The 22,831-nt window shown below is 46.6% G+C and overlaps 1 protein-coding gene across 4 annotated transcripts in view; it reads left to right on the top strand.

Moving 5' to 3' along the window:
• YEATS2 (YEATS domain containing 2) overlaps window positions 1-22,831 on the top strand; it is a 1,971,885-nt gene that overhangs the window by 1,130,977 nt on the left and 818,077 nt on the right. For all 4 annotated transcript variants that reach the window (XM_069617830.1, XM_069617832.1, XM_069617831.1 and 1 more), the window contains one exon: window positions 9,290-9,451. In XM_069617830.1, coding sequence (XP_069473931.1) covers window positions 9,290-9,451 — 162 coding nt within the window. The remainder of the gene's footprint in view (window positions 1-9,289; window positions 9,452-22,831) is intronic.

The following is a 22,831-nucleotide window of genomic DNA, read 5'->3' as shown; positions in this document are numbered from 1 at the left end:
ACATTCGACTGTACAGGGGATTTTGCTAGACCCCCTGTATGACCACTTTGACCATTTCCTGCCAGCTCTCCTAAGGCCGTCTGGTATCAGTAGTTCAACGAAACAGGGAATAACCAAGAGTCTCTCAAATAAGCACCCACGTGGTGCCGGACCGTTCTGCAGCTGCTCTTCCCGTAAAACGTTAACAGTTCTTTGAACTTTCCTTATATCATTTGCCACTTTCGTTCAACACAGTTTGGTTTCTTATCGGTTTCTCCCCTCGACTTGATTCTGGAGTCAAGGACGGTACCACGGTAACAAGCGTCTCTCCCTGTCCTGCTTATCAGTGTAAGCGGGCTTTGTGTACCATTGACATCTGTTGCAACACACACTGGCTATTGTTTGCGGCCTTCTATTTCCTTCCACAGAGGCTTTGTGAGTCTGGGTCAGAAAGGGTGAGGTCGCTTCTGTCCTTGTCGCCCCTTCGGCTCTTGCTGCCTTTCTCTTCCTCTTGAACTGCCGTGCTTGGATAGCTCTTTCGCCGTGCGGTCTGCTTTGCTCGTCGTGTGCTCTTGTCCTCTACCTTTTATCCCTGTGGGGAAGGGAATGGGCCGTCAGGTGTGTGTGTGTGGTTCTGGGAATTGTCTGACTTTCCTGACCCTTGTGTTGGGACATGTAAGGTAAACGGCTCTGGTGTTAGTCCGTTGTCTTTTGTAGTGTGCGAAAGTGTTCGTGTTGGAAGGGGGGGTGCGGTGCAGTATTTCTTAGTATCCTATGTGATAGGATGGGAAAAGGTGTTATAAGAAGGGGAATACCACGTCTCACCCATCGGCATCCCACTTCCACTCCCGGGTGCTCCTCCCGTACTAGTCCACCCCCAGGAACTGGATCCAATAGCGATGGCCGTGTCCTAGCCACTTGGATGACAGATCCCCGGGGGCTAGTCAGGGATACACCTTCAGGTTTCTCACAAGAGGCACCATAAACGCAGTAAATATCCGAGGTCTGTGGGTGTCTACTACCAGTTTGCAGTCCTTGCCATTTGACTGTACTTCAGTGGCCTGGATTTTTGCAAACTGGCAGGCTTTTCTCTGAACTCTAGACAATCCCATATTGCCCCCACTCAGGTCCTCTGATTCAGTGGGATGATTCGGGGGACACACTCAAGCAGGATGTTTCCACCTTCTATCAACATCATTCAAATTCCACCGAAGGCTTTTCTCCTCCTTCTGGGTCTCATGTCTTCCTGCATTTTTTGTGCCAGAAACTCAGCTGTGCATGACGTCTCTAATGTGACTGCTGTGCTGCCAGTGGTCTCAAATCGATGGCAGCATGACCAACCTCCTACATTTGTCGGCAGGACCTACTGTTACTGGCCTTCTAGAGAACTTAATGAAGAGAGAACCATTCTGACAGGCTTGGTCTTGGTTAGTGATGTCACTTACACCTTGTTGAAAGGATAGAGTGCTCACACAGAAAAAACTGACAAGAGATTCCCTTGACCAGAGTGTTGGGTCAATGCCTCTGTGCAAGAGATGAAGTAATTGCGGTTCTGAGCTTTAAAATGTTATGCCTCCCTGTCAGCACCCCACCTGGCTGGGAAGGAGAATGATGTTGCAGTTGCTCCAAGGAGATGTTTGTAGATCTATTACATAGGGGAGCTATTTTAGGAGGTCCTGGAGGAGATTTGTACGTGCTGGGCAACCCCAACTATTGGACCTCTTTGCTTCCAGCCTCAACCATAGATTCACGTACTTCTGCTCGAGGGAATTTCCTCTGAAGGGAGCACTGCGAAACAGTGATTGCAGAGTCGAAGTTGGATCTTCTTTGCTTGTTCTCTTTGATTCCTGTCGTCCTTTTGGTTCTCGGGTAACTAGGTTTGTCTGGATCTACCCTCATCTTGCTCACTCCATTACCAGAAGGATGTGATAACTAGCACTTTAGGACATATCGACTTGCCAATCCTGGTGCCTCCAAGCAAGAGTGGATTTGCTCTCCCAGTCATGCAGTCTCTGTTTCCTCACCTTTAAGGATATTTTCCTGGAGCCCTTCACTTTGCTAGATAGATGTGTGAGCTCCAGGAATCCTTTTGCAATATTTTCTAGTAAGAAGGTCAGAACAGTGTTCCATATTTCTCAGAAGATATATCTGCCTGTCCCTCAGCCTTCCATCTTCCAGGATGGAGGAGGTATTTCATTTGTTTGTTCCCAAGGGGGCCCTGAGCTACTACATCTCTCAGATGATAGACTTCCAGAGGTACAGACAACTTTTCTTCTGCTTCTTTGGTGGTGGGCAGACAGGGCTTTTACTTAACAGACCTTTTCTAGTATTTTGGGGAGCACAAAAACACTGACACATGAATATTACTTTTTAAGATGTAAAGGTTTTGTTTGCACAACAAAAAGTCTGGTGAAGTCTGCAGTAGTGAACTGTGATCAAAGGAAAGACTCGTACAATATTCTGGGCTCATCTTGGCTCCTCTTCAACATCCATTCTTGTACCGTGTGCTTAGTATTTTCAGTAATGGGTTTTTGGACTCCCTAGGGTGTAGGCAATCTGATGCCTGGGCTGGTAACAGTCTTGCAGTCTCCTCCACAAACCTGAAGTCCTGTTGGAACTTGTGGTTGGCTCCCCCAGTGTCTGGGGTGGTCTGTGATTGGGCACTTACATATTTATTTGTTTTTGGGGTACCAGTACAATTGCGGGAAGATTACAAAAATATGTACAACATAAGAGTGAAGTGGTTGCCCCTCCCTTGGGTCCACACTATTGGTCTCAGCCAACAACTGAATACTGTGTGTAATTATAGTTTTACACTGTTTTACATAAAGCATATATTTTCAACAACATTTTTCATTCTACAAAATTATTCATTTAATTCAAAAAACAAAACATTTTTTCCAATAAAAGACACTTCCTTTGATCGAGTATTGCAAAAAAAAACACAAGGATACTGTTTCACTTCTGATTTTTGACGTGCATCAAAGATAGATCTATAGTGGGGTTAGTACGTGACTCTAGTTCTTATACAACAAATGCAATGTTGCCTAATTAGTCATACAGAAGGAAAAATAGGTGAAAACCTTTTCTTTTCTAAACACTTCTTACTTACCTATAGTGACAAAAGAAGACCAAATCATACTAAAGTCATAGTAAGTAAATTCATAGGAGGCCCTTTTAAGTCTGGCCTCCAAGATGGTTCAGGCGTTACCTCTAATGCTTACTGACAATCGTTTACCGGCCTTCTTCAGGACGAAATTATTTCATAACAAGGTGACTTAATCACAGATCCCCATTAGTGTTGTCTGTATCTCGGCACTACAATACAAACAAATGTACATTGAGTTAAAACCATAATATCACATAAAAAGATTGTTGTGCTTGTTTTCAGAAAACAATGTCATACCGTGTTGGACACTAAACTGAATTTTAGTGTACGTGGACCCAGGCTGTTACTTCAAGACTGATGGCTTCTGTCTGGAGTCTGCAGAATTTCTCATAAAGCTTATCTGCTGGAAAAGTAATATTACTTATCACTACTCAATATATCAGGCAAACCATTTATTCTTCATTTACATATTAGAATACTAACCTTCTGTTACTGATTCTTTTGATACCAGAATTGTTTGAATTTTTCTTGGCCGCACTCCGTGCAAAAGGGCTCTGTGGGGAAATTAAGCACATGTCATGTTGTGGATATTCTTAGCATAAGAAGGTCTAATGCTTAAACAGCTAGTCTAGCTGACTTTTTTTTCTCATTTGAGATGGACTTTTTGATTTGATTTTCCCATCATTAATTTTTGGTTTTTCTGCTTCTCTAGTTAATTACTGTGGCTATGAGATGAGGAAACTTAAGTCTTTTTTTGCTGTTTACCGGCGACAAAATGGCTGAATCTTTTTTTTCTTATTATACATTATAGATGTTGCCACCTCCTTCAACCTCCTAAATCATCCCCCACCAACACGCTTCTCCAGTTGATATTGCTTTTCCCCTCATAACTCCTTGATGTACTCCCTCCAAACTCCAACTCAGTGCTCCAACCTGTCCCTCCCAATTCTCCTCTAAATCGGCAACCTCCTCCAATTACCTTCCTCTCGCACTACCTCAAATGCCCACACTGCCAGACTGCTGCTTTTTATAGTGTGGCCCTCTTTTGGGGTAGTACTCAGGAACATGTATTTCACCTGTGTAGTGTGGGTTGTGTTCTGGGATTGGCCCATGTGCTTGGGATCGCTTGGGTTGAAATGGGGTTGGCCTGTGGCTACATTAAGGCCTGCTGCCATTTTGGATTTCCAAACTCCCTTTAACATGGCAGAGGGTGCCTTCTCTTCCCCAATCCGCTGCTGCTCCACTCAGGGTCCCTCTGCTTTACCAGCGTTCACTGATGGCAAGAAAGTCGCACCAAACCACACAGCTAGTACAAGGCTGTTTATTGTAGCTTTTATCTCCTCCCAAACCCTCCTTGTCCTCCAAGTCCTACACTCCTCTTACTCTGAACCTCCATTCTTTGATCTTACCACTCCTCCTCCACTACTACTACTCCCCATCCTTTACTACTATGCCTCCTCATCCCACACTAATACTACTCCTATCGCTCCACCCTCTTTCTACAACACTACTCACATTTCACTCACCCACGCTCTACACACACTTTACGCTATTTTAACCTAGCTTTATTCACTTCTTCTGCTGATATCCTGTCCCTATCACCACTTCCACCTACCACTTTAAAAGATTGCCTGCAAATTGTTCTGTATTTGTTCATGTGACGGCTCTATTGTTCCTTTGCTTCTGTGACTATGGAAAAGGGAGTGAACTAGGATCAGAGAGATCAGGTGTCTCTGTTAATTGGCTGAGGACATCACTTCTGGTGCAAGAAGCCTAATTGATACTGTGATGGAGTTGGTGCAGAGCTACATGAAGTCACCTGGTGGCTGTGAGGAACATTTTCGAGACAGCCTGCACCTGGACATTACAAAGAGACGCTGAATGTTTGGGAAAAATAGCTTTTCCATCAGAGAGAACATCACTGAATCTAAGTAACTTGTTCTTCTTTTAAACATCTGCTTACTGAGAACGAAATATAACGCAAAGGACATCAACTCATGTGAACACATTTGCCACATTCTCAATTGTAAACTCTATTTGCTTTGGTCCAGCACCTTGGTCAGACATCATGTACATCAGTTTTTATACTTACCATAGAGCAAAAACACCCAACACAATACGCACTAATGCCACCCACTTGTGAGGCGGCAAAGTGAAGGAAGAGGAAGACACACCAGAGATATTCACGGGTTGCAATCCCACCAAATCCGCAGCCACCCCCACAATTCTCTGACAAATACATGTGACATCAGACTCATTGGCATATCGAGAAAAATGGCAATTGTGCATCACTTCCTGCCAGAAATTTTGCCCAACAAGAGCCTAATACCACCATAGCACTGACTATCAGAATCTGAACCAATAAGGCAACAAGTGATGGCAACAGTATAAGAATACTCACCATGTGACACTTACAGACTTTAGCCGGAAGTACTACTTTGTAATGCCTTCCTCACCCATGACGGTCCGGGCCCCCTCTATACAAGGGAGACCTTCCCAGTAATACACCCTTCTGCCCTAATAAGCAACCAGGTCAGATGGGTATATTAATTGAAAGGGCGTGACACCCTGATTACACGCGTTCCTACAGCAAGCTGAGGAAGCTAGCAGAAGTCCTGATTAGGATAGTGCACCAGAATATCTCTGAGGCAGCAGAAGAAGAAGCGGGGAAGGTAAAGTTAATGACCTGAGGACAGAGAGCTCTGATCCCAGTAGCACCCAGGTGTAGTCCCATACGATCTGCCGCGGGATGGTGATGTATGGTGAAGCCATGGAAGACCAAATCCAGAATGGGAAGAGAGGAGCAACGAACGAAGGAAGGAAAGTTAGTAAGGGGGTTACCTCGGGCGGCACGAGGGCATCGGGTTGTAGCACAGTTTACAAAGCATAGCGGCCAGAGTCCTTGTGCCAGTGATGCCGCATTAGGAGAGGATTTGGGGTCCTGGGAGGGAGAAGGCAGGTGGTCTAGCAGAAAACGGGGTGTGTGTGTGCAGGAGGCATAGCTCTTGAGGCATGGATAATGAATGCACAGGGGAAAGCGTGAGAGCAAGGATGGTAGCATGGGAGAAACCAACCTCTGTCAGGGAAACGAGGGGCGGGGGCACTCCAGGTAGTACGCCGAGTCCAGTAGCTGTGCAGTCAGAGTCAGAACAGAATGACTCTGATGACTGATGCAATCCAGGTCAACGAGTAGCAATGGTAAGTCCAGAACGGTAGGCAGAGGCGTTGTCCGTAATACGATGCAGGGTCAGTAACGTGGAGATCAAAAGAAGGCAGCCAACGGCGTGATACTAGGATACAACAACAAAGGCTCAGAGAATCCGAAAACAATCGGAACCGACGTCACGCATGTCAGCGTTTCTTTTATTGGCCCGATGGAATGGTGCGTTTGCGCCGCAAGCTTGAAACCAGCGTCACATGACCGCAAGCGTTAACAACTCGCAAAGAAGGCAAGCCGCGCTAATAGGTGCATCCTCATCTTGCTTGATCTCTCTTCTGTCTTTGATACTGTCAACCATGCCATCTTGCTCAATCGTCTCCGTGATAACCTGGGTATCACTGGTCAGTCTCTGGCGTGGCTGACTTCTTTCCTTTCCGACCGACCCTCCCAGGTCCAACTTGGGTCCTTCCTCTCCGATATCGTTTTCTCTACCTGTGGTGTCCACCAGGGATCTAATCTCTCTCCCTGGCTGTTCAACCAATACCTGGCACTCATTGTCCACTGCATCGCCGCTCTCTGCCCCAATTTTCAGTGCTATGCGGATGATACCCAGCTCATTTTCAGGCTACCCTCAGCCGCCTCCTCTCCTTCACTCATCTCTGACTGCCTGTCTGCCATCCAGGAGTGGTGTGCCGCCAATGACCTCTGCCTTAATGCCAGTAAGACTGAGATTCTACTCATCGGCACACCCACTCCCTCCCTCCCTGCAGCTCTCTGGCCGGCCTCTCTTGGCCCTTTTCCTTTCCCACCTGCAAGGCTAAAAACCTCTTGGTCATCTTCGACTCCACTCTCCTTCTCTCCTCACATCTCTGATGTCTCTAAGAAGTAACACTACCAGCTACACCTCCTCAGAGGTATTCTTCCTTTCCTCTCCTTCCCCCAGAAGCTCACTGTCTCCAGAGCCCTGGTTCTCTCTAGGCTGGAATATTGTAACAGCCTCTATCTAAATCTGCCTGCTTCCTCTCTCCGCCCTCTGCAACTTATCCAGAACAGGACTGCGAGACTTGTCCTTTGCCTCAAGCCCAGGGATTGTATCTTTACAGGACTAAAATCTCTGCATTGGCTCCCAGTGGCCGCGAGGATTAAGTTCAAAACCCTCTGCATTGTCCACAAGGTCTTCTGGGGCCTGGGGCCGCAATACCTTCAACTCTCTCTTCCTAAATATCTTCCTTCTCAAGCTCTTCTCTCATCCGCCTCCAACTCCCTCATGGTCAGTCGCTTCTCCAAGCAACAAGTTGGTGGTCGATCTCTCTCTTCGGCAGGGGCCTCCCTCTGGAACAGCCTCCCTGACTCCCTGAAACTCGAGGAGGACCATCTCCGGTTCCGGAAGCACCTCAAAACCTTCCTCTTTACTTCTGCTTTCTCTCCCCTTCTCTCCCGCTGAATTCCTGGCTGAAACTGCACTGGTTACCTGGCCACCCTTTCTGATCTCGGGCCCAGGCCCCTGCCAGTTGCGCACCTGCACTGCCCCCCTGGCAACCCCTGCACCTGGGGACTGGTTCTGTATCCCTACAGTCCCCCTACCAGCACTTATGTCTGCACTTACCTCGCATTTGCCACCAGTTGGCCTTTCTATTTCTTATTTATTCTTCTATCCTATGTACTGCACTTTCCCCTCTCCCTTCTCCCTCGCACTTTTCCCTTCCCCTCCCATGCACTTGCACAATCTGAATGACACCTGGCCTAGTAGGATCGTTGTCTGTCTTCCCTTTGTTTCCCCTCCCTGCCTCGTCGCGCCTTGAAACACTTGTGTATAGGCGCATTATAAATGCCATAAATCATATCCTATAGCAAGCACACCGTGACCATGACAACCGCCAAGATGCCTTCCAAGCTCTGAAGAGAGGGCGCGCTGCATATTGGAAACAAGGAAAGCATTCGAGTACGTAGGACAGCTGGTGTGTTCCTGGTAGCAGAAGGAGGAACACGCTTCAGTATCGTGACACTGACCCACTGAAATGAACAGAGCCACTTCCACATCTGTAATGATAAATCACTTTCTTCTGCATTGACCACTTTCACTCTAGTCTATTGCAACACAAGATCATTGCTGAAATCCCTTTATTTAGCATGTTCGATATGATGGGCAAGTATTTCCTCGAGCTGATGACCGATTCCGAGGTCAGATGTCAGAATTTCAGATTCTGAGTCTCCTTTAACCGCAGCCCTAAGCAAGTACTCTTGGACCTGAAAATGTGAAGGCAGCACCATGATTTCTCCCCTTTTGCATTGAAAACCACCATGGAGGACGGCTGAGGGGTGTTTAGGATGCTCATGCCTTAGAAAGTCTCAGATGAGCATCCCAAGGGAATTCTTGCCCATGTGGGGTGCAAGCCCCTGAACCATTACTTTGACATTTTTTTCTATCCTCTAGGTCAGGGATCCACACCTGTGGCTTTGCACAAACTTTGGACGATGATTCCCCGATATTGACTATGCTGGCAGGTTCTGAGCGGGGAGTTGTGGTACAAACCTTTTGGAAAGCCAAAGGTTTCAACTCTGTGCTGTAGAAGCTCAACACCAAGATTCTCCTCAATGTTTTGGGCTGTGCAATGAGTCAATCTGTCACTGGAGTCCAGGAGGTCCCTCCACATCCACAGCCTCCATTTTTTCAGAGCCTCCTTTCTACATGTATTAGTGAGATTTCAGTTGTTGCCTCAATTCCCATTGCTGATAGCTTGCCACCCTAGATCGTTTGGCTTCCAGGTCATCTCCCGTGGTATCCAGGGCATTTATGACATTCAATAATATTCTCTCGCCTAGCGTGTTCTGTAATCACTCTTTGTTTTGACACCACCTTGTCTGTTTTGTGTTCTAGGAAATCGTTAAATAAGTTAAGTGTACATTTTGGACATCAGTAGTGCACACCATTCTAGTTCATGGCCCCTGTTTTCTTTCCTTTTAAATACCAATAGATCTTAGCAATGCTGCTTTCTCCACATACTGCAGTCATTCATTAACCCTTGTTGAAAAAATTACAGGCTGCTGGAGGACCAACGACATTGACAAAAATCCCAGACAGTTCTCTAAAGTCTCTGGCTACTCCTTCAACTCTCTCTAGAGCTGGAACTACAATGCTCAGACTCACAGGTGGTGTTATTACTGCAACCACCACATCAGCGGCCAATGGAGTGGCGGCACAGGTAAGACAATGGACTATAATCTGCTTGTTGTTTTACATGTACTCATGTGTATCTTGATATGTTATTGTTCTTTGAGTATTTGCTTGCCTTCAGTAAACATTCAAGTGTGCCTTGGTATACCTTATTTACATAGAATAGGTCCTCGCTATACCTTTAAAGTTGGTCTCGGGACTGATTATACTGGTAAGCTTTTAGTCAAAAACTTTGCTCACACATCTAAGTGATCTCCTCCCCTCTGAAATCTTACTTATTGTGAGAGGCCCCCAGCTCATTTGCTTGTCAGTCCCCAGTCAGAAAGGGGAGTCTTAGCCAGGTGCCTCACACCTCCTGCAAAGACCGCCCTCTTGTGGTCAACTCTGCATAATCTGCAGAGGGTGATATGTCATTCAGGTACTGGTGCACTCAACCCTAACATTATTTTGTTGCCACTTTGGATGCTGAAAAGGCATTAGGATGAGTTTGGTTGGCGGTTTCTATTTTGGTTTGTGGAAATTGGTGGCATTTTACATTACACCTGCTTCTGAAGGTGCAGAACATCGGCCATCACTGTGACAATAACGTCAGAATTTCTGCCATGCTAAGGGGTGGTGATGCGGACTAAACACGTATTGCTTGGCAAGCGCGCAGATGTGTATAAGGATGTGCAAGAATAAAATATGCCACCATCCAATAGCCAGGTACGCCTACCTACACGCTCTGTATTAGATCATGAGGGAGGGTTTAACTGCCGGAGAACTGATTAATGACCATGTGACTGCTGTTTGCAGTTTTGATGCCATCAAGTGTGATGTAAATCTCCTAGAAAGGAGGTTGTCTTGGTCACATGGGCAGGCTAAACAGTATTACATCAAGCTTGAATGGCCCGGTAAAGCCGTTCCTCCGACAATGTCATTTTAGAAGGTTATTTGTTACTATAAAAGACTAGGTGTATCATGCTGGCTTTTCTGCACGGGGCTCATTGACTAACACTGTATAAAACCACTGAGGTTTATGTCCTTGGGGGCCTCACATTTGCGACAGGGTTTGTCCTGGTTTCCAGACCCATTTCTGCACAGCTGTATGAAAATAAAATCTCTCTGCCTTTGCCACCTGTTTCCCTCTGTATTATTTGGTGTTGAGCTGTGGATTTCTGCAGGGTGCTTGAGGCAATTAATTTTGGAGAGTTTTTGTGTAACCTGATGAGGCTCTACATTCCTCTGCATTTCCTATAATTAAGCCGGGGGCTGAGGGGATTTTAGCTGCAAAAGTTGGGCAGTGGTTGCTTCCCTATAATGAGACCTCTGGCCAAAGCTTTTATTGTCTGATTATGAAGGGAATGATGATGTCCAGTATGGAGCATTTTGCAGCCATTTATGCTGATGACATTCTTATTTTTACCCAATATGCAATAACCTAGATGTATTCTAAGTAATAGAAAGTTATGGTTTAAAGCTTCAATTTAACTTGTCCTAATACTGCTTATTAACATTAAGGAGGGCTGAGAGGTTTGACCTCAGATTCTCTCCTACCCTTTCCCCTACCATGTGCCTGTTCCACATTCACATATCCTAGTATCAATATTTATCAGAGTACATCTAATCAGTTTCTTCATAGAATCAAATGATTGATGTCAATTCGGGCATGCTCATTTGAGTTTTGGATTAAACTCACCGTGCTTGGGTGGGTGGCATTAAGTAGAATTATGGTTTTCCTAGACTACTTTGTTTGCATAGGCTTCTCTGTTTACATGCCAATCAAGTCTTTTAAGGCACTGAATAGGCTTATGTTGTGGTTGGTAAGTGTTAAAATGGATTTCCAAAATCAGCCCTAGTGTGAGGATTTTGGGAGCCCATTCTATTATGGTGAACAGGAAAGACACTTCAAGGTTAGCAAAACCCAATGAAGAAAAGGTGACAGAGCGGCAAGTCTTAGTCTCAGGAACGTTGTGAGTGGTATAGGGCTACAATGAGTCCACACAGAGCAACACCAGTAATTCCAGTTAGACAGGTAAGTATAAATATAGAATTATTTACTAGGCCTTTAAAATACACACTTGGCAGATAAAACTCCTAGTCAAATAGTGTCACACACACCCTTCTAAAACAGATATATACATTCATTAGGAGAAATAGAGTAGCATTTGAGTCAATGACTAGAGAAACACAGGTAAGTACTCTTATCCTTTGGGGATTGAAAGACCTCTTCAGGATAATCATAAAACAGCTTCCCATGGTCTTATAAAGTTCAACCCTAAAATGGCTTGGGGCTTTTTCCCCAAAAACCATACTAGTTCCACAGTAGATACTTTTCAGGTAGGTTTATAAAGAAATTGGCAGGACCAGTAGCTATGATTAATAAGAGTAAAAAGTTAGTTACATTTCAGTAGAGTAATTGTAATTGTTTTTGTGTAGCGCTTATACACAAGTGAGGTGCTACAAAGCGCTTCAAAGTGGCGAGGGAACAAGGGAATACAGTAGTCATTCTTAGGCCTTGAAGATTCGCATGATCTAACATCAACAACTAGCATGCTAGGCACAGAGGCATATCTACTAGTAAAGTGCTCGACAAAGGGTGAGCAAAGAATTACAGGAGGGGGCAGGAGGAGGAAAGTGAACATACAGATCATGACTATAGGAACTACATGGACTACAGTACTACAGGGGGGGAGACAAGAGGAAGGATTGGATAGACAGACTTGGTGGGCCAAGAACATTCAAGGTTGAGTAAATGCATAGAATAGGAGGGCTAGGGGGACAAGTGCACCCAGACCAGCAGGGGCCAGGGTTACGTGCAGGGTGGTTGCCCCTATCGTGGGGGATATTGCAGTAGCGCCAGGCATAGTGCAGAGGCCCAGAGGCAAGTGCAGGACTGGCAGGGGAGTCTGAGATTTGAGACGTTCTGAAGGTGCACCAGGCGACCAGTTAGCTAATTGAGCGATGAGAAAGAGGGACAGGAAAACAGGCGGAAAGAATGGGGGGTGGGGGTTAGCAGGGTAGAGGGAGACGGAGAGAAGAGGAATGTCTTGAGGAGTTTCCGGAACTTGAGGAGATCCGGCTCAAGACGGCGAGAGGTAGGGAAGCTGTTCCAGAGGGAGGCACCTGCAGAGGATAAGGATCTACCTCCAAATCTCTGTTTGGAGAAACGGCTCACTCACAGAGAGTTGGAGAAGGCCGAGCGAAGGGCTCTAGAAAGAGAGTATTTGGGAAGAGAGCGTTGTAGATAGTGAGGGCCCCGTCCCCAGAAAGCCTTGTGGACTATCCAGAGGGTCTTGAACTTCTTGCAGCCATGGGGAGCCAGTGGAGAGATTTCAGCGCCAGTGAGATGTGGCTATGGGCTTGAGGCCAAGAATACGTCTCGCAGTTTTGTTCTGGATAAGTTGAAGAGGTCGGAGAGTAGAAGTAGACAGATTGAGAAAGAGACTGTTGCAGTAGTCCGGTCTGGAGAGAACCAGGGCTCTGGCGACAGTGAGCCTCTGGGGTAAGGTGAGAAAAGTTAGAAAGGGTAGGAGTGTGCAGCTGGTAGTGGGACTTTTTGGACATGTCTGAGATGTGAGAAGAGAAGGAGAGATTAGAGTCAAAGATGACCCCTAGGTTATTTGCTTCACTGATGGGTAGAGGTGCAGGATCAAGAGAGGCTGGCCAGAGTGGGAGTGGGAAAGTGGGAGCAGGGGTCCGAATGAGGATGATCTCGGTCTTGCTGGCATTAAGGCAGAGGTTATTGGCAACACACCAGGACCGAATTGCGGACAGACAGTCAGGAATGAGCGCAGAGGAGGAAGAAGCTGAGGGTAGCCGGAAAGAGAGCTGTGTGTCATCCACATAGCACTGAAAGATTTTGTGGGCCAAAGGGGCCATGTAGACATTGAAAAACCAGGGGGATAGATTAGATCCCTGGGGGAGACCACAAGTAGAGAAGGTAATAGCGGAGAGAAACGACCCAAGTTCCACCTGGGAGGGACAGTCATAGAGAAAGGACACAATCCATGCCAGGACCTGATCTGTGATGCCCTGGGTTTCACAGAGATGGGAGATCAGGATGTTTGTGGTTGACTGGGTCAAAAGCAGTGGAGAGGTCAAGGAGAAAGAGGACAGAGGGAGAGTTGGAGTCAAGGTTTGAGAGCAGGTCTTCACGGGTGTTCAGAAGAGCTGTTTGCATGCCTTTGGATGCTCTAAAGCCAGACTGATAGTCATGGAGACAACCAACAGATTCAGTGTGGAGGAGAAGTTGAGAGATAGCCAGCTTCTCCAAGAGTTTACCCAAGAAAGAGGTGATGGAGATCGGGAGATAGTTGGCTGGAAAGAAAGGGTTGGCAGAGGTCTTTTGAGCAGAGGGTGCATACGCGAGTGCTTGAGAGAGGTGGGGAAGACTCCAGTGGCAAAGGAGAGGTTGCAAAGGTCTGCCCAGGCCGGAGCTAGGGAATCAATGTTGTCCTTAATGGTTTTGGAGGGGCAAGGGTCCACCTATTTGGAGGAGGCTTTCATAGACCGGCCTTGTCTAGAAACCTCTGCAGGTGTGATCGGAGAGGAGGAGGAGAGAAGTGTGGGAGTGGTGGGGGCAGCCGAGGGGGGCCAAGAAGATGATAGCGCCCTAGTGGGAGCAGTGGAGAGCGTAAAGGATATCCTGCATTTTGGTGGTGAAGTGTGAAGCCAGCACCCCGCAAAGGGCATGGGTGGGTGCAATAGAGGATGATGCTGCTGTAGGGTTGGCCAGCTCCTTACAGACTTTGACAAGTTTGGCCTTAGTGTTGGAAGCTGCAGAAATGGAGGCTTGGATATGGACTCTTTTCTTGTGCCGGATCCTGCGTCTATATTGCCTTTGCGGAAGGTGGCAGGCCAGCTTATCAGAGGGTGCACCCGAAGATCACCATTTCCGCTCCGGTAGAATCACTCAATCTCAGCCCTTTGGATATTACTAGGAAGGGATCTTTGACTCAGGCCTCCACCAACCAAACTCAGGAAATAGTGTTTTAGGGAGACAGGATTTTGCCCCATGTACCCCTATTGAGAACAAGGGGCACAGAAACAGTTAGGTTAAGTTACCCCCGTGACTGATTTTTCCAGTGACCTCTTCTGGTGTTTTGGAATCTGTTAGGTGCAAAGTCGCCTGTGCTTGGTCTTATCGAAGAAGGACCAGGCTTTGTGGGTACAGATTTCCCTTTTGGCATCAGTATTTAGTGCCGGTCAGTCACGGTGCACAGAAAGTTTCCAGACAGCTTCCAGTAGAACACCCAAATGAGGAAAACTGAAGTCTTCTGTGGGACAGACCCCCTCAGGATACCTCACGGGATTGAAGGAGTGTTGCAACCAGAGTCACCACGGTCAGGTGGCGACAGGCAAGCTTCAGGGGTTGAACACAGGAGCAGGACCAGCACAGCTTTCATTCATGCAAGAGCTACAAGTGCAGGAGCAGGCATCTTGTTCCATAAACTGAAGATCCTCCAAGTTCCAAGGATGTACTCGGAACAGCGACGGCTGTAGAAACGTTTCCCAGGAGAGAGCTGGCCCATCCACCGGTTGGTCCATGGACACTTTAAATGTTTCTGAAGGTACGGATCTTCGAGCAGTTGTTGAGGCTATGAGTTTGCCTCGGTTCAGGGGTCGAAGCACAGACAAGGGCCTTCTTGAGATCAGGCAGAGGAGCCGGGCTTCACCAGGGCAGCACTGGAGTCGATGCTGGTCAGCTGCAGAGTTTGTTCTCTGGTTGTCTATGGTCTGCTTCTTCATGGGGGACTTGGATCCAACGATGATCTGAAGACCAGCTGCCGGAGCCCTCCTCTTATCCAAAATGTGGGCTGTGTGAAGGCCATGCCCACCAATCGTAATGATCTGCATCATTCAAACAGTCTGTGGCTATCCAATCATGGATAGCCACTGCCCACATCTGCCCAGCAACAGACATTCAGGCACAAGGCAATTGGGTTGGGACGACAAACAAAAACCTGAGGTCCTCCACTGCTCATTATTTTTTAGCTAGTGAAAACGTGGAGATCCTAACACAATAAAAAATCGCAATCTCACATACCATATTTAAATGTCAACAACGTGATTTTTTTCAATATTGACACCACACAAGGTGATTTAATTATAAATATTGCAATATGGTATTGGTATGGTACAAAATGTGAAAACAATCAAAGATTTTGCTTTGTGACATTTGTCATGCAAAAGTCAATAAAATTAACAATTATTTCATATATAGTCAATCATATATATGATTGACTATCATATATATGATTGACTATATATGATCGATCGATCCACCGGATCTCACATACTCACTCAAACTCACAACCTACTGGACTCAAAAACCTCCTATATTATATAATTCACAATAAACAATAATCTGCAAATCAGCTAAAGTGTGCAAAATGATGCAATTGTGTGCAAAGCAACATCCATTCAAATATCTGCAACGAAGATGACTGTTAATGTTGCAGTCTGGTAAAATTAGTAAAAGAATACAGTTTGCCCATAATACTGTTTAAGCCTTTACTGCTGCTCTCAAGTGCATCACTAGGGCTAAAAGATGATTTACTAAAGTGGCTTGGGAGCCCTTTCCTCTTGCCACACACAAAGTAACCACCCGTTAGCCCGCGAAAGTCCTACAAGTAATTTCCTGAGAAGGCAGGAAGAAGGCCAAACAATATGGGCAGAGAACAAGCAACAAAATGTGTGGCACAGCCATCTCAGGGAACTATGCAGAAAAGTCCTGGTTACCTTGCAATTAGACAACAAATTTTAACCCTTGTAAATGAAAAGGATCTCACGCAGGTTGCTGTGTCTTATTGTGTGATTTTATTATCCATGTTGTAGACACATAGTCTAGAAAGGGTGGTCAGCCGACACGGGTTTCAACCTCAGAGGGTCTTTATCAAGGCAGGTATGGATGGTCTATCGGAAAGATTCCAAGTCGTTCAAGATGGCCGGTTGGCAAGTTTCTGAAATTTTCGATGGCTGTCCTAAGGCTGTTGCCTTGTAGTGCGGGTTTGCTGCGTTGTGTCTACAACATGGATAATGAAATCACACAATAAGACAAAGCAACCTGCGTGAGATCCTTTTCATTTACAAGGGTCAAACATTTTTCGTCTAATTGCAAGGTAAGCAGGACTTTTCTGCACATTTTCCAGAAGAGGCATTGGGTTTGCCTCATCCTCCCTGTGACCTTGCAAAGAACAATTGCAAACAACCCAAAAATACACAGAGCTCAGCACAGGAGTGTTCAGTTTCTAGAACCCACTCTCTACCATCTTGGGAAACTAGCCACCTTTAGTAGCCATTCCCAGAAAATGCAAAAGTGTACAAGTAAGTATCAAAATAGGTAAAAATATCACTGCTGCCACTAGCTTGTCTTAGGTACGTTGTAATAGTAACCAAAAAGCTATTATATACAAAGATATAAGGATACCAAGTATCCTAACTGTGATGTGTGCAATTGGACCAATACAAGAAATCACAAAGAGAGATCTCCGGCTTCATTACAAGTTGGGGAGTATGCTTTAAAAGTGGTGCTAACGGAATTACTGTGACTTTTGCTGGACCGCCAAATAAGGGGTACATGGAAATGGGTGCGAATGCCACCGGCGCAATTGGCACCAAGAAGCAAAATGGTATTTCTGCTGCATTACAAGTTGAAATGCTGCTGAATTACCACAGAAAATGGGTGACAATTCCACCACAAACACAGTGCAGTTACCTCCACCTAAAAGATGGTGGTAAATGCATACATTTGATGAAACTCAAGTCACAGGTGCACCCAATCCACTCAAAATGAGTACATAAGGCCCACACCTGACTCAAACATACTTTCCAACAGCATGCTGCCACTAGCAGTCAATTACTGGGGCATGCAGCACCTCCTGCTCCACATTGATCTATAGAGGCATGAACAGCTCTACAGGGCACATGGTGCAGGGAGGAGGAGGAGGAGGAGGAGGAGGCGGCAACGCCATGCAAGGGAAGCGCCATATCCCGGGTCAGGCCCTCAACATGGGCATTGACTGATGCCCAGTTTATTACCCTCTACCGGCAGAACAGGGAGGTGATTTCAGAGGAACTGGCCATAATCCATGACAACATCCAGAGCAAGATCAATATCGGGACTGTCATACCTTCAATGCTAAAGCTTGTGTCAGTGCTACTTTTTGTTGCCAGTGGCACCTTCAGCACACTGTGGGAATCCTGCATGGCATGTCTCAGCCCACTTTTTCAGTTGTGCTAGGGCAGGTGCTGGAGGCATTCCGGTGCCCTGCATCTTGGCACATCTCCCTGCCCACCAAACTGGCACAGATAAATGTCACAAAGGCACATTTCTATGCAGCAACCCACTTGCCAAACTTTATTGCTGTGCTTGACTGTACCCATGTGGTGTTGATTCCCCCCCCGCCACCCCCAGGCATCTGAAGAGGCATACCGCAACAGGAAGCAGTTCCACTCCATGAATGTGCAGGTTACTTGTGACACTGACTTGACAAGAACACACTGCTGCACTCGCTTTCCTAGATCCACCCACTATGCTAGTGTCCTGCGTAATAACACCCTGCCTGCTACCATGCGAGCCACAGAGGGCGGCAACAGGCATGGGTGCTGGGTGAGTACAAGTGCCATTACACCATACAATCTCGCAGCACCAGTTGAATGCCATGTGATGAGGGGGGTGGAACATTGCAACTACTTCTAATCAATGCCTACCCTGTCAAGGCCCTGTACATGCACGAACTAACGCCACACATGACACCCACCAACATGCAGGACTATGTCGCAGTATGATGGCAATGTCTACTGGCCCAACGAGAAACATAGGACTACAGGAACGATGCAGACTCTGATTAGACATTACGCTGAGATGTTTATTAAAGAAAAGTAGTCCCTCTGCCAGACTTGAGTCCTGGACTGCCCCAGGGCAGGACAAAGACTGATATGTTTGGGATATTTCTTCTCTCTGAAAGATAGTGAGCTACAGACTCTGGGTTAGTCTCTCATAACCAGGTCTAATGTCTGGCAGAGGGACTCCCAGGACCCCCCTTGTTAATTTGCATATTTAAGTAACTTTGGGTCTCACCGTAAGTTACTAGGGGAATCCAGACATGGACCCCTTACTCACTATTGTTAGAGAGGCACAGCTCCTCCCTACTGATGAGGTCCAACCAGACCGAAACATGTGTCTGGGGATGCTGTTGGTACTCTTGTTTAGAGGAGAATTGCCTAGCATTTCGGTGCTGGACTGTCCCAGACTGATATGTTTGGGATGTTTCTTTTCTGTGAAAGATAGTGAGCTAAAGAATCTGGGTAAGTCTCTCGTAACCAGGACTAATGTCTGACAGAGGGACTCCCAGGACTCCCCTTTTTAACTTACTTGCAACATTAGCAAGGCGAGTAACAACCATCCAAGAAAGGTGGGGCTTGACTCGATAAGTTTGAAATCATCAAATAGGGGCCAGGAGGGGGGTAAGAATTACAAAATCCCTCTGTCGAGTTGGAGATAATTCAGATTCCCCGCTTACAACATTATTAAGGTATATACCCAGAAGGATCTAGCAGGGCGACCTTCCAAATAATCCTAGTGGTTGTTTATATGCCATTGTTTGTTCCGATGATGACACCTTGCATCCTGTTTGTGAACAAGCGGACCCTACTCGGCCATCGCTGGGATAGCCGAACACACTAGTACCAGTGGTACCTACAGGAACCTACAGGTGTGAGTGTAAGTGTAATTTGGGTACCAGATACACCGAGATAATGGAGGAGATGGGTACATTGATGGAAATTGTTAACCTAGCTGCTAGGGTTGATGGATTGGGGAAGGAAGTATCCCTGTGCAAGGCAATCTCAGCTCCTCTTACCAAACTGCCTACTCGTGTGGAGATTCGCCAGGATACAATGGGTGGGTGGACTACTTACCAGGGCAATAGTGCGGCACCTTTTGTTGGTATTAATACCGCCCTGAGAGGAGACAGAAGGGCTCAGGAAGCTCCCCTGTGGGCAAAGGCAATTACTGACACTATGGCCAAGCATGTAATCAATCACCCACCCATGTGAATCCCAAGACAACCTCATATGGGGGATACCTATACCTTTAGAGGTAGGATTGGGGCTGTACCCCGAGGGGCAAGTTCCAGATGCAAACTGATATTCCATCAGTATGTTTGTATAATGTGACCAAATTGAGCCCTGGGGCCTTTGAGGACCAGGAGATGTTGATTAATACGAGTATCCATTGGATTCACCACATCAGGGGGTGTATTTCGGTTATAAGAGGTGACATTGTTGCTTGTGAAATGGACGAATGGTTAACGGTCTCAATGATTATATTAAAATTGTAATGAAAGAAAGAGCAGTGGTTGAAGGACTATTGGCAATTGAATCAAGATCTTATCCACCTTCTGGGATGATGATCTCCTTAAGGCCCTATGCTTAAGTGGGTTGGGAACAGGGGGATAAGAAATTGAGGGTCTCCAGCTGTGCGCAGGAGTGCACCCCAATTACAGAAGGGTTAGAGGATGTAGATTGACTCTCAACTCCTTCCAGAATAGTTGGAACATTTGATTTTGCTGGCTGCAAAGTGCTGACCAGGAATGTGGCAGACTTGGAGAAGCACATGGCTGATCCTGATTGGAGTATGTTTATCCGTGACTGTGAACTCATTAGCTTTCAGGAGATCTGGGCCCTGACCTCTTTAGAGATTCAAGGGTAAGGGCATATAATACTTCAGCTACAAAGGGAGAAAGGGGGAGACAATGCAGGGGCTGGAGGGAGGGGGGGGGCTCCTCACTTTGGTGGACCATGGGTTTGAATGGTAGATTGAGATTAGTGAGAAAGTGCCTTCTGACCTCCAGCACGTAATAGCAAGGAATAATAAAGAGCATCATTTACTTAGATGTAACCTGTATGGGGATAATCCCATGGCAACCCTACTCCTCATGCAATAACTAATTCATAAATGGGATCACTGTGACCGTAGCAATCTCTATGTATTTGCATTATGTGATTTTAACTTGCAATTTGTGCCACTTTAGAGAATTAGATGGGCTGTGGGATGAGCAAGACCTGTCTAGGGAGATTCCTGCCCTGGTAGCAGAGATCCCTCCCACCCCAAGAGTACATAGACAGGCAATGAATTCGGCACATATTTTGTATGGGCTCAAACAAAGGGCCTGCAATGGGCAATTCACCACCGACCAACCAGCAGGGAACACTTTCTTTGGTCAGGAGAGCTCTTCACTGATAGATTATATCCTAGTATCAGCTAGAGACTGGGGCTATGTGAGGAACCTGAGGGCATCCTCCCATCTACTCCCCTTGTATCCTCTTCTCAGGTGACCAGTGAAGTCCATCTCTTTTGGATTCCGACCCTGGGAGTGGATATGCGAGGGAGGTTCACCAGGGTGGAGGGACCTTGGGGAGTGAGGAGAGGATGTCTTCAGAAGAGACATGGTATCCTCTTTCCCTTATCAGAATAACCCTGCCCTCCCTGTACCTATGTAGGTTACTATCAGTCTGTCACACACAGACGCACACACAGACACACACACACACACACACACAGACACTGGGACGAAGAAGAGGCAACTCTAGGAGTAAGGCACGCTTCCAGTTGTGCAAACCACTCTGGTACTGAGACGAAGAAGAGGACTGTGAAACACCACATGTCTTACTAATTGCGGTCAGGCAAAGGACTTACACCTGCAGCCAGTTGAAAGGCTACTGGTATATATAAGGAGAAACAAGCAAGAGGCAAGGAGAGACCCGCCTGGGGAGAAGGACGCGGCAACCCAGTACGGAGGAGGCTGGAGAGAAGCCAGTGAAAAGGACGCTGAGCGCTGCAGGAAAGCGAGAAAAGACACTGCAGCCTGAACGGGCTGGGAGAAGGTTGGGAGCCCTGCAGAATCCAGTGCTGTGTCTCACCCGCTGGAGCTGGGGGACACTGAAGTCTCCAGGGAATTGCCAAAAGCAGCAGGAAGGTGCAGAAGAGGTGAGCTGTGCTTGTCCGAGCTCCTGGCAAGTGAAAGGGGAGCCAGTGACTGCAGAGGAGAAAACCGAAAGCACCCGGAGGAGCTGCCGGGTACCTGTGAGTGACAGAGAGGGAATAGTCAAGCCGGGGCGCTCCAGGGGCTGGGTTTGGGCACGATGAGATGCCGATCACAGTGAGTGACAAGACGGATCAGTCACGCCAGCGTGGCTCCAAGGGCTGGGTTTGGGCACAAGGAGATACCGATAAGATGAAACCTTATGATAAAAGGATCGGGAGACTAAAGGAAAGATTTGTGAATGCCGAATGAACTGCAAAGTACTTCATGCATTATTGAATACCGAACTAAGGAAATGTTATGCAAAGTACATGAAAATACTGCATAAATGAAATGAAACTGATGTGCATTTTCGAATACAGTGAAAGCAAGGAAAAAAGCTTTGATGGACAATGTGAAAGTATGAACTAAATAAAAGCCAGCAACGAGGGCTTAGGAAGCAGGCAAGTGAAAAGCAAATGATAAGCACTGTTGTGAAGTGTGAAAGCAAGGTGGTGACAAAACACCCCATGAAGTGAGTGGTGTGAAAGTCAAGTTGTGGCAGAGGCAAGAAACTTCCAAGCGGAAAAAGAACTGCAAGTGGGCATTTGACACAGTTTCAAAGAGGGGGAGCCTGTGTTGGCAAGGAGGTTCAAAGAGAGAGCCTGTGTTGGCAAGGAAGTTCATTGAGAACAACTGTATATAACAAAGTGCCAAGGGTTATCGATTGCGTGTCCTGTAGTAGGTGGACCGTGTGGTCCAACAACTGCTCCTAGACCGAGTAATCCCTACTGAACAAAGGAAAGTTGAGATACTAAAGCTGTTGTGCCTATCCAGTATTAAAGGGTTTCAAAAAGAGAGCAAGCTAAGTGAACTATTGTTGAGCCTGAAAGGCCTTCGGGTTAGTGGTGCTATATAAAAATTCATATAGACAGATAGAAGGTTGCAAAGTTGGTTTGGAATACTTATTGAAAGCCAAGATAACTGAATGTGGTTTTGAAGCTTAAAGAACTGCCCTCTTGGGGAAGGGAACCCAGAGGCCTTTTGAAACTGTTGAACTTGTGGAAGGTGCTGAAACACAAGTCAAAGAGCTGGAGGAAGGAGCTCTGAACTTTATTTTGAACACTATTTCTTTGGTTGCTGACATTCCTGTACATTGGACTGCTTTGTTAATATATGTAACTGACTGAAGGCACATTTCCGGTGCGTGAACTGTATCGGAGGAGTCCTGGTGTACAGGCCAGGGAAGGTTGGCATATATTTGTTGGTTGTGCTATGCTGCACAACATCTGCCTCAGGCGAAATTTATTTCTCCCTGATGTGGCCATGCCACCCCCAGCAGACAATGATGGACTGTCCACAGAGGCAGTGCTGCCGCACATTGAGCGCGAGGAACGTAG

This window comes from Ambystoma mexicanum, chromosome 10, assembly GCF_040938575.1.
Source record: "Ambystoma mexicanum isolate Mex_15411 chromosome 10, UKY_AmexF1_1, whole genome shotgun sequence".
In the NCBI taxonomy this organism is placed as follows: domain Eukaryota; kingdom Metazoa; phylum Chordata; class Amphibia; order Caudata; family Ambystomatidae; genus Ambystoma; species Ambystoma mexicanum.
The sequence above is the reverse complement of the archived record's forward strand: the minus strand, read 5'-3'. Positions and strand labels throughout refer to the sequence as shown.